Source organism: Lutra lutra, chromosome 3 (genome assembly GCF_902655055.1).
Source record: "Lutra lutra chromosome 3, mLutLut1.2, whole genome shotgun sequence".
Lineage (NCBI taxonomy): Eukaryota > Metazoa > Chordata > Mammalia > Carnivora > Mustelidae > Lutra > Lutra lutra.
In genome coordinates this window covers 191,335,796-191,350,522 of record NC_062280.1, presented here as the reverse complement: position 1 = coordinate 191,350,522, position 14,727 = coordinate 191,335,796, and the positions used below count along the sequence as shown (strand labels likewise).

At 42.2% G+C, this 14,727-nt stretch overlaps 1 protein-coding gene across 1 annotated transcript in view; it reads right to left on the bottom strand.

The window, feature by feature from the left end:
* ITGBL1 (integrin subunit beta like 1) overlaps window positions 1-14,727 on the bottom strand; it is a 214,314-nt gene that overhangs the window by 103,169 nt on the left and 96,418 nt on the right. Inside the window, exons 4-6 of the mRNA XM_047720336.1 lie at window positions 12,795-12,917; window positions 8,496-8,636; window positions 6,193-6,333 (exon numbers count right to left, since the gene is read on the bottom strand). Of these exons, the coding sequence (XP_047576292.1) occupies window positions 6,193-6,333; window positions 8,496-8,636; window positions 12,795-12,917 (405 nt within the window). The remainder of the gene's footprint in view (window positions 1-6,192; window positions 6,334-8,495; window positions 8,637-12,794; window positions 12,918-14,727) is intronic.

Genomic DNA, 14,727 nt, shown 5'->3' with positions numbered 1-14,727 from the left:
TACCTTTATGTAATCCTTTATGACATTTCATCAGTGGAGTTAGGAAATCACTTAAAAATGCATGGTATTGATATCAGATTCTGAAGCTGGTATTAAGCCTTTCGGAGAAGACAGGAAATCATAAAATGAAATTGCAATTTCTCTCCTGGAATTACTAGTTTCTCAATTTCAGTATAAAAGTTATGCCAAAAAGGGAAAAAGAGGATCATTTTATAGGAATAAAATGAAGAAGATGAAAATGCTTGATGTTGATATATAAAAAAGAGTTTAGAAATGATAAGATCTGTTTAGCATGAAAATCCTTTTGACTGCCATAATATACTACAGTAAGTCTTTTCCAAACAAATAGTGAAAGATGCATAAAAGAAGAAATTAGGAGTTCTGTATCTTCAGTCTAAATACATCACTAGTCTACCTTTCTGGTCCTCATCTCATTTTATCTTTAAAATGACAGAATTATAAAAAGTGAATTTTACACACTGAAATTTCATACTTCCATGCTAGTTTGCCAAGTAGATACCTAGACAGATAAACAGATAGACAGACAGATAGATAGATAGATAGATATGGCCTCCAGGTGTTAATTCCATTGCTTCTAACAAGTATTCCTTTAACCTCTGTAGGCAGAGGATCAACAAATACAGAATGTGGTTATCCCTGATAGCAAACATGTAAAGAATGCACATTAGAGAATAGCTTTCAGAAGACCTATGACCTGCATTAAACACACACACACACACACACACACACACACACACACACACACGGAAGAACAACACAGTGCCCAGGTGATGGGATCACAGCCCAATCAGTACCACATGGGCGGGCAGCTGGCACCATGGCTGTGGCGGTGCTGGGCATGTAGGAGCTTTAAAGGCTCTCAGGCCATTACAGGAGAGGGTGATGATACCAAAACCTATTTTTTCTCTGTAATCATTGTGCTCTTTGGAGCAAAGTCATCTCAGAAATATCAATCTGGGACCAACGTAGTTGCATCCATTCCAGATAAATGTTCTTCTGCTGTAGAAGATATTTCTTTCTTTTAAAATGATCAAAACTTCTTGTGAACTGGGATCTGACTTCTACGATCAGCTTCTTACAAAGTAAGATGATGACCATTCATAGGAAAAGTTTGGGGGAATAAATTAGATCTAACTAGTACTTGTTATTTAAGAAAACAAATCCATTTGGTTTATTTGCTGATTTTTCTTTCAAGACAATGCAACCTGAATGTACTCAATCATGTCCTTCAGTTTCTTTCCACGATGCTTTGGTAATCCACCATGATAAGTTCACCCACACAATGTGGTCCTGTCAAATGATTCCATTTTCCAAATTAATGGAACGCTAAGCCAGGGCTAACCTATTTTCATCATTGTGATAGGCAGGCCAAGTTGAAACACTGAGTTTAAGGTCACACTGAGGCATATTTTAGCAGTTATGGAATTTGGGGGAATAGGCCAGAATGTCAACAGCCACCGGGAATAAAAGTTATTTTGGGACCAGTAAGTCAACCCAGTGCAGCAGCTCACAGAACAGCAGCAACAAATAGAGCCGCTGGTACACTTCGGGATGGCCGGTCAAGCCCTGGTTATTGTAGTTACACTCAAATTCTGTTACTAGTAAAATCTCTGAGGTGTTGCGTATGTACGTGTATCTGGGTGTGCACATGAATTATATCTGTGTATAGATGAAGTGGTGCACACACACACACACACAATGTGGATGACAAACAACAAATAGGAATGAAAGAAGAAAGAAATAAAACTGATTTATTTGGGACCAGGGAGCAGGTTTTAAAATAGTTGTGTCTGGTGGATCCACAATGTAAAATATTTACATTTTAGCGCATTATTAATTAGATGAATGGCCTCGGTGGGAATGAATGAAAACAAGGAGAACATCAATTAAAAGTGCAAAGTCAACCAACCCACCAGGAGATTTCCCTGGGACTCAAATAAGACAAACACCTCAGGATGGCAAGAACGGGAGAGCAAAATAAAGAGGTGTTTCACCTGAGCCTTCTTACATCCCAGCCTTGGGTAAGTCACTGGAGAACATTGATGTCGTTGGGTTACTCCTGTCTCCCACCACAGAGGCACTAACAGCCTCGACAGTCAGCTGCGTGGCACGCTTGCCGGGGTACAGCCCCGAGGGCCAATGAGGAAAATTGTGAAGACTAATAGTTTACTGAACAGAACGTCCAGAATTCAACAGATTTGCTGAGAATGAAGATATCCCAGAGATGGGTGCCTGCCTCAGATCATAAGGATGTTCAGAGAGGCTTTGTTTTATAAGAATTTGGAGCGTCCTGAGGACAGTTCTTCCTTACCAAAATAAAATAAAATTGAAGAAGTTTTGTTTGCAGCACTTGAAGATTAAATTACATGAGTCCTTGGGCTCTGTATGTGTTTCTAGAGGACACTTAATGGCTGCATGAACCCTGTCAAGTTACTTAATTTTTCTGAACCTGTTTCCTCTCCTGTTAAAATGCAGGTAATAATGTCTCCCCCTCCAAGTGAGGGTGAACATAAAAGGGAACAAGGTGGGGTGCGCCTGGGTGGCTCAGTGGGTTGAAGCCTCTGCCTTCGGCTCAGGTATGATCCCAGGGTCCTGGGATCGAGCCCCACATCGGGCTCTCTGCTCAGAGGGAAGCCTGCTTCCTCCTCTCTCTGCCTGCCTCTCTGCCTACTTGTGATCTCTGTCAAATAAATAAATAAAATCTTTTTTAAAGGGGGGGAGGGCAAGGGGCATGAAATGGGCTAAAAGAGTGGGGTCTCTGTTAAAGTGAGTTTCTTCTTCCCTAAGTTCCTCCTTTTAAGTGTGGGAGGCAGGCTATGGAGCACTGGCCACGCTCAGTTCACCTCAACACAGAAAGGCTAAGATCACACTTCCAGACTGATGTCTTGTCCAAACCACAGCCTCTTGCCTCATCCCTTTTTGCCACCACAACGGGTCTGCCCCACCCCCAGCACCGAGACCACAAGTAAAGGGTTAAGCATCCTTCCCTAACCTCCTCCCACGATAAACCCGACCTACCACAGCCACAACCGCTTTCCCTGAAATCTCCTAGGATAGGGAGGAATGGAAAATGTGAGAAAGAGGAAACTGGAGAGAAGGAAGAAGGGAAGGAAGAGATGAAGTGGAGAATTTTATTTCCAAGGCGGCCTCCTGAGAACCTTCACCTGCCCAACCTAGAGTGGTAACTCTGAGCCCAGATGACACGCAGTAGGAATTGTGAGCTTACAATAAAAGGACTGAAGTGTCACTGCCCGTCTTCACCATGAGACAGAACAGCACGTGTGACCCTGAGTGGTCACTATTATGTAGCTATTCTGAAATTTTCAACCCCATTCCCAAATCAAGAGCATGGCTTTATCAAGGAAAAACACACCCTACGTAAAACAAACAAACAACAAAGAACAAAACTATAACAAAAACCAAAACCAGTAGCATCTTATCAGAAAGTCACAAACATAATTTTTTATATAGCCTGATTATCTCCTTCATTCCCCCATTTACAATTATATGAAGTCATGTTTTATCTCACTGACAATCTTAAAATAACATTTTTAAATGACATTTCCTGAACCTTAATATACTTTTAACGACCCATTCTAGGGCTCTAACTTCTCATGTTTAGCCCTGACCCTTCAGACTCACATATTCAATGGGCTGAAAAAAACAAAAAACAAAAAACCAGCTTTGGATTGCCCTTGGTCCTTTAGGCTCAATATCTAGACATAAATTTGCCAATTTCCTTCTGTATTCCCCGTTTCAGTAAATGGCCCCCAGACAACCAGACTGGAAACCTGTGAGTGTAGCATGTTGCTGCCTAAAACCATCACTAGCTCCCCACTGCCTCTGGAATAGAGTCTGGTTCTGCAGCAGGGTAAAAAGACCTCTAGTTCTGTTTCTCACCCGCTTTAACTTTTGTCTCTGGTGCATTCCGGTGATAACTAAACTGATTTCTAGTCCCCAGCACAGATCACACACTTCTACTCTGTGTGTGCACAGATCACACACTTCTACGTCCTAGGACGTTCCTCTCATCTCTTTTTACCTGGGAGCCTACCTTTCAGGCAGGGTAGGGGCAGGCACGTGTATGGTGATCCAGAAAAATCAGCAGTGCAGGAACCTAAGTCACCACCTCTGTGAAGAGCCTCATCCCCCTGAGGAAAATGCCCAAGGAGCCCATGCCCAACATTCTCTAGACTGCTTACTTAAAATGTTTGTTCATTCCCTCTCCAGTCCTGATGGGATGTAAACTCCGTGAGAGGAGGGATGTGATCCGTGGTGTTTGCTGCTATGTTCCCAGATCAATGAATGGCCAGATAAGCAACAAATCCATGACTCTGAGGATCTCCCATTCCACGCTATATTAAAATTTCATGTTAATGTGGCAGTTTTGTCATTGTTGTTTTGCCTTGGTTTTGACGGGTTTATTTTGTTGTTGTTTGTTTTGTCCTTTTTGCTATCCAGTAAGTTTTTTGAGGGTAGAACCCATGAATTCTTCTGTATTTTTAGACCCTGATATCTTACATAGTGCCTCTAGCATAGTTGGCTCCTGATGTTTGTCCTAGTAAAGTGAAGTCTAAACATTTTTTCGGTTAAGAAAGAACCTTCCACTTCTTTGGATTCATAGACCTCGTTAACATTGTGATTCTGTCTCTTGGCTGTGAGGCCCTCACGGGCTATGGAACTTCCCTGAGCCTCACTAATCCCGTGTGTAGATCAAGAAGAAACAGATTCCCTTCCTCGTAGACCTTGACCAAAAAACAAATGCCACAATCTGGAAAATGCTTAGACAGTATCTGGCACAGAGAGTCACCCAAGAGTTGACAGTGGTCTCATTTCCATTGTGGCGATAACGAAGACCCCCTCCTACATAATGAACAACAGAAAAATCTGGAAAGAGCATCCCCTCAAGAGTAGGGTGGTCACAAAATGTTTAGGAAGTTCTCGCGAGCATGAGGGATAATCAGGAGAGGGAAGCTCTTCTCCAGTGGGAAGTTTCAGCAGCAGTCTCTCCCCTCAGCGGGACCAGAGAAGCTCCTGCCCCTGCATAATCCTGATTAAATAGGGCGGCTCTTTCATCTCCCTTTGCTGGCTAACCTTCAGGGGACGGTGGAGTTTCCTATCTACTTACATACCCATCAAGCAGTCCAGCTTAAAAAAGATGGATATGCGTAGCTCTCTGTCTCCTGGGTGGTCAAATATAATGGGGCTGAAAAGCTGCAACTCCAGTTTTTGCTCAACGATGCTTTTTTAGAGAAATCTGACTGCCTTCTTTTTCCCTCTGAGCCCTGAGCAGCCCCGGCAGGGTGTGTTTTTCCTTCGTACTTAAAACTGCAAGTTCCCTCAAGCCGAAGATCCATCCTGTTTCTCTCCTTCGCTGCTGGAACCTACAGCCCCAGCGCCATCCAGACCCTGGCGAACAGTATCTGCTCATAAATGTTTATGGAAGAAAATTTTTGAATCCACTTATTGGCATTTAATCCTACACTAATCTACAGAATAATCCTGGGATATAAACTATGCCAAGGAATTAGGGCATGAAAATATCCACGAGAACTGTGTTACGCCAAGTTGTGTAATACATGAGCATAGCTGTTCTCAGGGTCCCCACCCCAGATACTGTCATCTGTCCTCGGTCTGCTGGTTTTTGTGCGCTCAGAGCTGAGCAACAGATATCTGGAAGAGGGGGTTCTCCTTGGGGAGGAGTTAGACTAGTTTTAAGAAAATTGAGGCCCTTTCATCTCTGGTCTTTGCTGACGTGTAAATTCTCCAAAGGTTTTCTAAGGTACTCACAGGAGCACTGTGACTATCAAACTCTTTCCAATGCACAGATTCAGTCATTCATTCATTCATTCTTTCATTCTGAGAGACAGAGTGTGTGTGTGAGCATGAGAGGAGGGGCAGAGGGAGAGGAAGAAAGAGATTCCCAAGCAGGCTCCATACCCAGTTTCAGAATCCAAGGTGGGGCTCGATCTCATGACCCTAAGACCAGAATCTGAGCTGAAACCAAGAGATGGATGCTTAACCTACTGAGCCAAACAGGGACCCCACAGACACAGATATTTTACACTTTCTGTGAGAATCAGTATGAAGCTTGAAAATAGGAAAATGAGTATTATATATATACACTTTTTTTTTTTAAACTTTAAAACAGGAATGAGAAGAGCAACATACCTGAACAGAAGTCATCGGAGTATCTGTCATAGACAGCCCTACAGTCCCTCTCGTCACACTCACAGGTGTCCCCGTGAATATCTCCCCAGTCTCCAGTTGGGTCAACGTCGTAGCAAGAACACTCGCCACACACACAAGTCCCTGGATGGGGGGAAAAATGTATATGATTTTAGTGAAGAAAAATCACGAAAGAAAGCATCTGACATAATTGTTTTTTAAAATCTTTTGCTTACTGCGTATTTGGAAAATACATATATTGGAGGAAAAATAAAGTTCTACCAAGGAAAAACACGATCTAAAGCAGACAGGAGATATTCTTTAATAAACAGAAGTTAGTATCTGTGTCTATAATTGTGTGGAGTTGTGGGATGTGTCGTTAGCACGGTACTGGTTTCTCTCTAAAATAAAATCAGAACAGTGAACATGAGTTAGAGCCCTTGCCCTCAAGAAACTTACCATCTATTTGACAAAAAAGAAAGCTAACAAGAGACTGTAGGGTCATGCACCAAAATGTAAAAGGTGGTTCTATCTGAATGTTTAAGATGTATTTTAAAATATCCATGTCTTTATTTTAAAAAACGAATACATGTGGCTTTCCAAATAGTGTAATAGATGCGGGAGCGGGGGTGAGCACAGGTGTGTGCCTAAGTGGGTCCAGCGTGAAATGGAATAAGCCATTTGGGGCAATGCAGGACTTGCATTCTATCCCCGATGAGCTGTGTCTGCCACAGAGGTTTTTTGGCCTTGGAGATGGGCTTACAAGGAAGATGAGGTAAGTTTGTACAGGATTGGTGTCTCTTTCCTGGCCTGGAAGCAACGATGGCGAAGAGTGCTAGGGGAGACACGGAGAAAGAAAGGACGCATGGCAGTGATTCCCCGACTCACTCTCAGGAACCCCTGAGTCTCACTGCGATCCAGCCTCGTCCAGGCATGCTGTTCTCCTTTCTGTCCTCGGTGGATCTCCAGACCGGACAGCTCCGGGGCAAGGGGAGGCAGGAGGTGAGACTGAAGAGGGGGGGCGCGTCGTGTGTATTTCTGAAGGTCCTCTCGCTCAGAGCCCACCTGCTGCCCTGCCCAACCATTTCCACTTTTCTCCTGGCTCCTTACAACACCCAGCCGCTTGCTTCCCACGGCGATGCCGCATAAGCTGCAGATGCTAAAATCACAATGCGGACCATGGACCCTACTGTTCTAATAAAAAGGACTCGGGCAGCAACACGTCCTTACAGAGTAAAGGAAAACATAACATGAAGGCGTATGCTCTAGAGTCAGACCAATTCTGCATAAAACAAAAAGAGGACTCTTCTTTCTGATTTTTGTTCTAAGTTTAGGCCTTTTGCTTTCCTATCTCTGCGTACATTAACGTGGCCCATTTCACTCTTCCATGTCAATGTTTTATGCCAAGTTTTCAAAACATAGAATTGGTTTTCCATGGAAGCATAATCTATCAAGAAGCATCACTCATTTATAGAAATGAAAAAATAGAGTTTTCCAACTTTCTAGATTTTTATGCTTTTTAGATGGAAAAATGGTCACTTATTTATGTCATCAGGTAGGCAAGGAGCAGTCCCACATGGCCCTCTTCTATTGACCAGTACAGCTAATAAGGAAAAAAATGGAGAGTGTTTTCAAGGGTTTTAAAAAGTGTTGAAAACTGATTTGATTTGATATCAATAGTTAATCAATCAATATCAACAGGTTAAATTACACTGTAGCAATCCTAATATGTTCTTAAAGTTCATGTCAGAGGTCAGCCGCAATTTTCTACGGCCGCCTGACACGTACTTTCTATATCTCTTCAATACCATTTTATTCCTGCAGATAAAAGTGAACCGATTGCAAATCAATTCTGAATGACAACCAAGCCTTCCGTTTACTCACTATCAAGACAAGAGAGTTTCTTGAATGCTCTCTAGATAATCAGAATGTTCGTGCTGTAGACGGTTCTGTTAGTCAAGAGATGTTTAACAGAAGTGTCTATGAGAATTGTCTTTTAGCTGTCCTGTGCTATTTCTGGGTGGCCACCAAAGAAATTACTGTCCCTACGTTAACTATTGGTTCAGTGAAGCTTGAAGAACTGTAGCAAGTTTCTTATCCTTCTGCTCTTTTACTCCATAAAAAATGAGAGAGTGAAGCTCTTCGGTATAGTAAACGTGGACTTACATCAAAGTCAAACACCATAAAAGACAACTTCCCCCCATACCAAAGGAAATCCAGAGAAGAGGAGTATTAACAATTCAGAGCTTTGCCCACCACCCCTCACCCCTGCGGTCGTTAGTAATGTGAATGAATGAATGACACACCTCTGTTGCTGCAGATCTCGCCATCTGGAGATGTACATCTTCGCTTGCTCTCCCAGGGGCTGATATCACACTGGAGTTCACATTTATCTCCATGCCAACCAGCCCCGCAGTAACAGTTTCCACAGTAACACTTTCCATGGCCTTTACCCAAAATGAATTTGAGAGAGTGAGGGAAAAAAAGCAACTTTCAAAAGCAAGATTAACTTCCTACCTCTTCATGATCAGTTTCGCCTTTTGAAATAAAATATACCTGCCGGACCGTCCTTCCTTAAAATAATCAACTTATATATTTGCCCCCAAAACACCATTCTTGGGCATAGACCTGTGTAATTATACCCACAAAGCAAGCCAAAGTGTCCTCTAACTTGTCCTAGCCAGGTAGCTGATTAAAAATGAGAGAAATTTACAGAAATGACATGAAAGGCGGGGGCGCCTGGGTGGCTCAGTGGGTTAAGCCGCTGCCTTCGGCTCAGGTCATGATCTCAGGGTCCTGGGATCGAGTCCCACATCGGGCTCTCTGCTCAGCAAGAAGCCTGCTTCCCTCTCTCTCTCTCTCTGCCTGCCTCTCCGTCTACTTGTGATCTCTCTCTGTCAAATAAATAAATAAAATCTTTAAAAAAAAAAAAAAAAAAAAAGAAATGACATGAAAGGCTATGAAAGCCTGTCTACTACCTTCCGATCTCAAAGATACAGCCTCAAAGTCAAAGGTATGTAAGCCTTCATTCTGAGGCATTTCTGGAATTGGTCATCTAAGCATTTCATTTGAAACCAACCACTGAGAGACCACGGGTACATATTTACTCGGATGCACAGTATTAATGACTGAACCATTTCTTTTTTTTTTTTTTTTTAAGATTTTATTTATTTATTTGTCAGAGAGAGAGAGGGAGAGAAAGCAAGCACAGGCAGACAGAATGGCAGGCAGAGGCAGAGGGAGAAGCAGGCTCCCCGATGAGCAAGGAGCCCGATGTGGGACTCGATCCCAGGACGCTGGGATCATGACCTGAGCCGAAGGCAGCTGCTTAACCGACTGAGCCACCCAGGCGTCCCTGAACCATTTCTTAAACCAGGGGAAATATTTCATCTTTCCATTCAAATGTGTCCCACAGGCTGCTGTGTTCCACCATGAGGAAAAGAGGTTTTCCATTAAATCAGTGTTTCATCTTCCTTTAGGCCAATAAAATATCATGGACCCTTGGCCTCCCAATCACATCCCCCTCCTATTTATCAAGCGGGCAAAATGATAGGGAAGGATGCCCATCGTTTTGTGTTCCGGAGCCACCACACTCCTCTGGGACCTGCCTCTTATTAAACCTTACCCTGCTCTTTTGTACCGACTTCCAAGCAACACCTAATGAGCTGTCGCATCCTCACTTCCTAAACTCCTACTGGGCAATCCTTCTGGCTCCCAGAAGGTGAAAATTCTATGTACCTCAAGTCACTTCATAGCTTATGCCACCCAGCCACCCAGCCGTGAACGTGTGTTTGTCCCGGCAAAGGTGGTAACCATGAGGGTCAGGCTGGATTTTGTTGAATCTCTTCTTTCTATGTCATCGAAACTTGTGTGTTATCAGAGTCTGCCGCTAAAGGCTTTGTTCTTCCCTCTCGCTCCCCCTGCGGCCATAATCTCAGAGGGCCCATGGGAAAACTGACCAGGAGCTATTTTTCTTTCTCAAGAAAAATATGGCATTTCTGCCTCATGGCGGGAGTGTCGGTAGGGCCATTTAACTCACACAACAAGGGGAAAATGCAATAGAAGATTCTGGTCTCTTACGCTATTCTCATCCATGAGATGAGGAACAGCAGACATACATCAGAGAGACAAAGGGGGAGAAAGAGAGAGAGCGAGCTAGAGTGACATATAAGAAAGAGGTAGGGACCTAAGCACGCGATGCCACATTTTCTCTCTAAATGAGCTTTAATTTGGATTTCCATGGAAAACCTCTTATTAACCTAATAGTCACTGATCATTTCTATAACAAATTTTCATTTTAATTTGCCCACGAAGGCAAATGTAAGGGCTATCCGATGATTTCACCAGTAACAAAATATAAAAGCTACACATTTTATTTATGAACTCAAAAACCTCTCTCCTGTGCCCACACAAAATATCACATCCCAGGGCTGTCTCCTCAGGAACTTACACTGGAAACCAGCAAGATGACTGTGTACCAAAAGCTTTTCTAGAAGTCAGCTGTTTTTTTTTTTTTTAAAGACTTGATTAACTTCTTAAATTACAGTTTGTTTCCTCTGTAATTTTAGGAAATTGATGCAAGGTGCTATGTAAGTAAGCATTACCACGACATTAACAAATAATCTCAAATTTATATTCTTCTCACCCAAATTCTTTGTATATTTATAAAATTGAATTGAATTAGGCTTTTAGTAAAAATAAATCACTGAGATGTAGGTGAATAAGGAAAGAAGAATCACGTAAAACTACGTTTATATGTAGATACGAAAAATTAAGCAGATATCCTCACAACCCAAAGGAAAATATTGTTAACAAGCCACATGTGGGTAATTGAGATAAAATACAAGCTTGGGACAGTACACACGGCACACAATAAATATCACTCTTTGCTTTGTGTGAGCTGATGAAGCGAGAAAATCTCCTAAATTGTTCCACTGATGGGCCGTAGAGTCACCGCTCAACAGATCGGTTTCATGTGAATGACATGCAGAAGATCTACAATCCCAGCCAAAGTCACCCCCAGAGGATACTTACTGGAGTGCCGGAGTCTGTGGTCAGAGACTTTGCACCATGAAATTGCTTAAGCCTCAAACAAATGGGAATGATTAGTGGCAGGGTTGGGAGCCCAACCGTGCTCACTGTGTTGCTGAAGTTAAATGTTTACATTTACACATGCAAACAGACTTTGCTTTGGTGGTGTGCATCGGGACACAGTGGTCCCAAGCGCGTTCCCTGCCTCTTCTCTGGTCCATTGTAACTGGAAATGAAACACCAGGAGGATACATACATAATATTTATAGGTTAGGATTTACCTAACTCTTCCAATTATTTTGGATGGAGTCCATTAACAGAATTATCTGCATGGCATCTAGCTTAGGTCACTGCCTTGAAAAACGTGTTTGTGTCTGTTTTATCTCGGTGGATTGTACAGCAAGGAAACCAGAGGGAACCAAGCAGACCTAAAATAGGTCAACCTGGATGACCACAAGAATTGAAGCTATAATTTGTTTCTGTAAACAGAAGGACAGCTTGTTCCAAGTTAGCGACACTTTCTCTTTGGCTCTCTGGTTCCTCCTGTACCATTTGTCCCTGATCCTTCCAAGGAAAATTCTCCTCTGAAATCACCCATTCTGCAGGCAGACTATGTAGGATTCCATGCACTGGAATCTTGTCAGAGATAAATGAAAGAAACAATTCCTTATTAATGGAGAAAGGAAGCCAGCAGTGTCAGGCTGAAATGTTTACATTTAAGTAAATTGCAGGGATTCTCGCTGCTCTCTCCTCTCCTCTCCTGGGCTGGTCATGCGCATAAATATAAACTCTGGGGACAGGCTCCCAGAGAGGTAAGCAGAAGAGAAGGACACTCCGGGTGACAAGGAGGGGCTCTCCTCATGGAGCTCCAGACTCCAGGGCATGGATACAAATCTCCATGAGCGGGGTCAAGGGCACAGTGTTTGGTGTCCGACAAACAAGTGTCTAAATCCCACTGCGATTGCTGGAATGACCCCTGGTGCATTTCCCAGGGAATGTGAAGAACTTATTGCCGTGCTTGGTACTAGGAAGTGTGGCACATGCAGTAACTGCTTCAACAGAAGACTGGATTGAGTAATGGTGTTAGAAATACCCTAGAAACATAGAAAAGATCATGAAAAATGTTATCGGAGTATGTGGTAGGGAGGGACAGATTCTAGGCTAGTAATCCTTTCGGCCTCCAAAGTCTCCAATAGAACATGAAACCATTTAAAGGTTTATGATTTAGAAAGGGAAATGGAAGGAAATGAACACATGCAATTGAGAGACTGGGAGAAAAGAGACAAAATAAAAGTGGCTTCAGGAAGCAGGGAAGATGAAGTACAGGTAGGATCACTCTAGACCCACACAGTTGGTCGGTTGCCATAATGATCTGGCTTTCCCCTGGGAACAGTCTGATTTTGCATTTAAAAAGTACTAGTCTACCCTAATGCCTTATATGAGGTGTTTTCCAAATAAACATAAATTCAGATTAAATGAGTAAACAATGCAGAAATGTATAGGGTCACAAAAGCACAATAAAATAGGTGAAAATCAAGTACTTTTATTAATCTCTACACAGTTGGTATACCTACCTCCACATATTTCTTCTGTTTCATCATCTATGCATTCTCTATCATCACACTCACAAAATTTACCATAAACGAGGCCGTTTCCATCTGGATTATCACACTTACACCTGCCACAGTGACATGTGCCTAAACCATTAAAACAAAGCAAAAAAGTATTTGTTAAATGCATATAAATGATCATTGATGATTTTTAATCTATCTCTTTCAGAGACAGAGAAAATTCAAATCAATTTAGTATTCCAACTAGGTAATTCTGTGGAGAGGATGAAATAGATTACAACATTCTTTCCTGATGATTATAGTCCAGCAATTATATTTTATGGCACATAGCTATCATGATTGGCCTCTGATAGTCTCATGAATTGACCTCCCCAAGTGCAGAGCTATTTTATACATGACCATCCAATCAACACATGAATGACTATCTTGTGATTACACCTGGGTCTGAAGTGAACTAAAGCAGAAAATTCTAAGCTTTGTGAGGGAAGTAGTCTTGCTTATCTTCCTCACCAGTATTTATTCAATGCTTTGCACAATATTTGAGCATAATATTTATATAATAAATATTTGTGGAATTCATTATCAAATGCATAAATGAAAAATTTAGAATCTCCTAATAATTTCACCTCCACAGTGTTAAACTGATCCACGCGTCCTTATGACAATGGGACCAGAGCAGGTTTTCTCAGCTATAGTGTCGTGAGCCCTCACCAAAACCTCAGGGTGGCTCATAGCAATGTAGAGGCACTGGAGTCGTCTGATCTACCATACCCCACAGATTCTGCCAACTTTGAGGATTTGACTAGAACCCTGAATGATTTCATTGACATTAAAACAGCATTCAAATGACATTGAAAAGTATAATGTCCATTTCAGGAATTCCCTTTTTAATGCTTATTTTTCCATTTTTAATTGATCATCATAGCAACCAACAGATATGAACTGAGACTTTACCACTCACCAGATACCATCCTAGACTTTGGAAACACAATGGGAGATCAAGATGAAGTCAGCCATAATCCTCCTCTCAGAGTATTATATGAGAAAACCAAAGGGATAAAATAAATGGAGAAGTGCAAAGTGTTGCAGAAGAGTTTAGCAGGGGATCTAACTGAGACCTGGTAGGCAGACACAGAGTCCCTGGGGACGTAGCTCCTAAACGAGGTACTGAGAGGAAAGTAAAAATAACGGGCTAAAGAAGCGAGATGGTGGGGAGGCCCGCTTCCCACAAGAGACAACAGCAAAGGCTCTGTGGTAAAAGAGGAAATAAGAAGAAAAAGCCCGAGATGGCTGGAACATTGAAGATGATGTGGAAAGTGGCATGAACTGCATGAGGCACGTAGAGGTGTAGTTTACTGAAGTCCTACAGCTCAGTTAAAGATTTCCAACTTTAATCCAAGAATAACAAAAAGCCATAGAAGTATTTTCAGCCAGGGAGTCATCATGTGATCATGTATGAATTTTTACTAGATTATGCTGGTTGTCATTTACAGAATGAAGTGAAATGCACAGTGCATATGAGAATAGCTTATTACATTTGTCTGCAAGAAAGAAGATAGATGCTGACCAGGGTGACAACAGTGAGTTAGAAAGAAGTGAAGACACTCAGGGGTGTTTACAGGAGAAAGAACAGAGGACTTGGGGGCTGCGTATGAGAGGTAAAGGATTAGGAGTAACCGAAGATGATACTGATATTTAAACTAAGCTACTGGATATTGGCAATTCTGTATGTGATGGGCTAGAAAGGGAATGGATTTGGGACTGTGATGGATTTGTGGCCAAATCCAGGTTTTACTAATCAGTAGCTGTACATTTTTGAGGTCATTATGTTCATCTCTAACTCTCAGATTGCTTCTCTGAAAATAGTATCTACCTCACAGGGCTGCTACGAGAGCCCAGTGGTAAATATATCACCCGGCCATCTTTCTGAAAATAC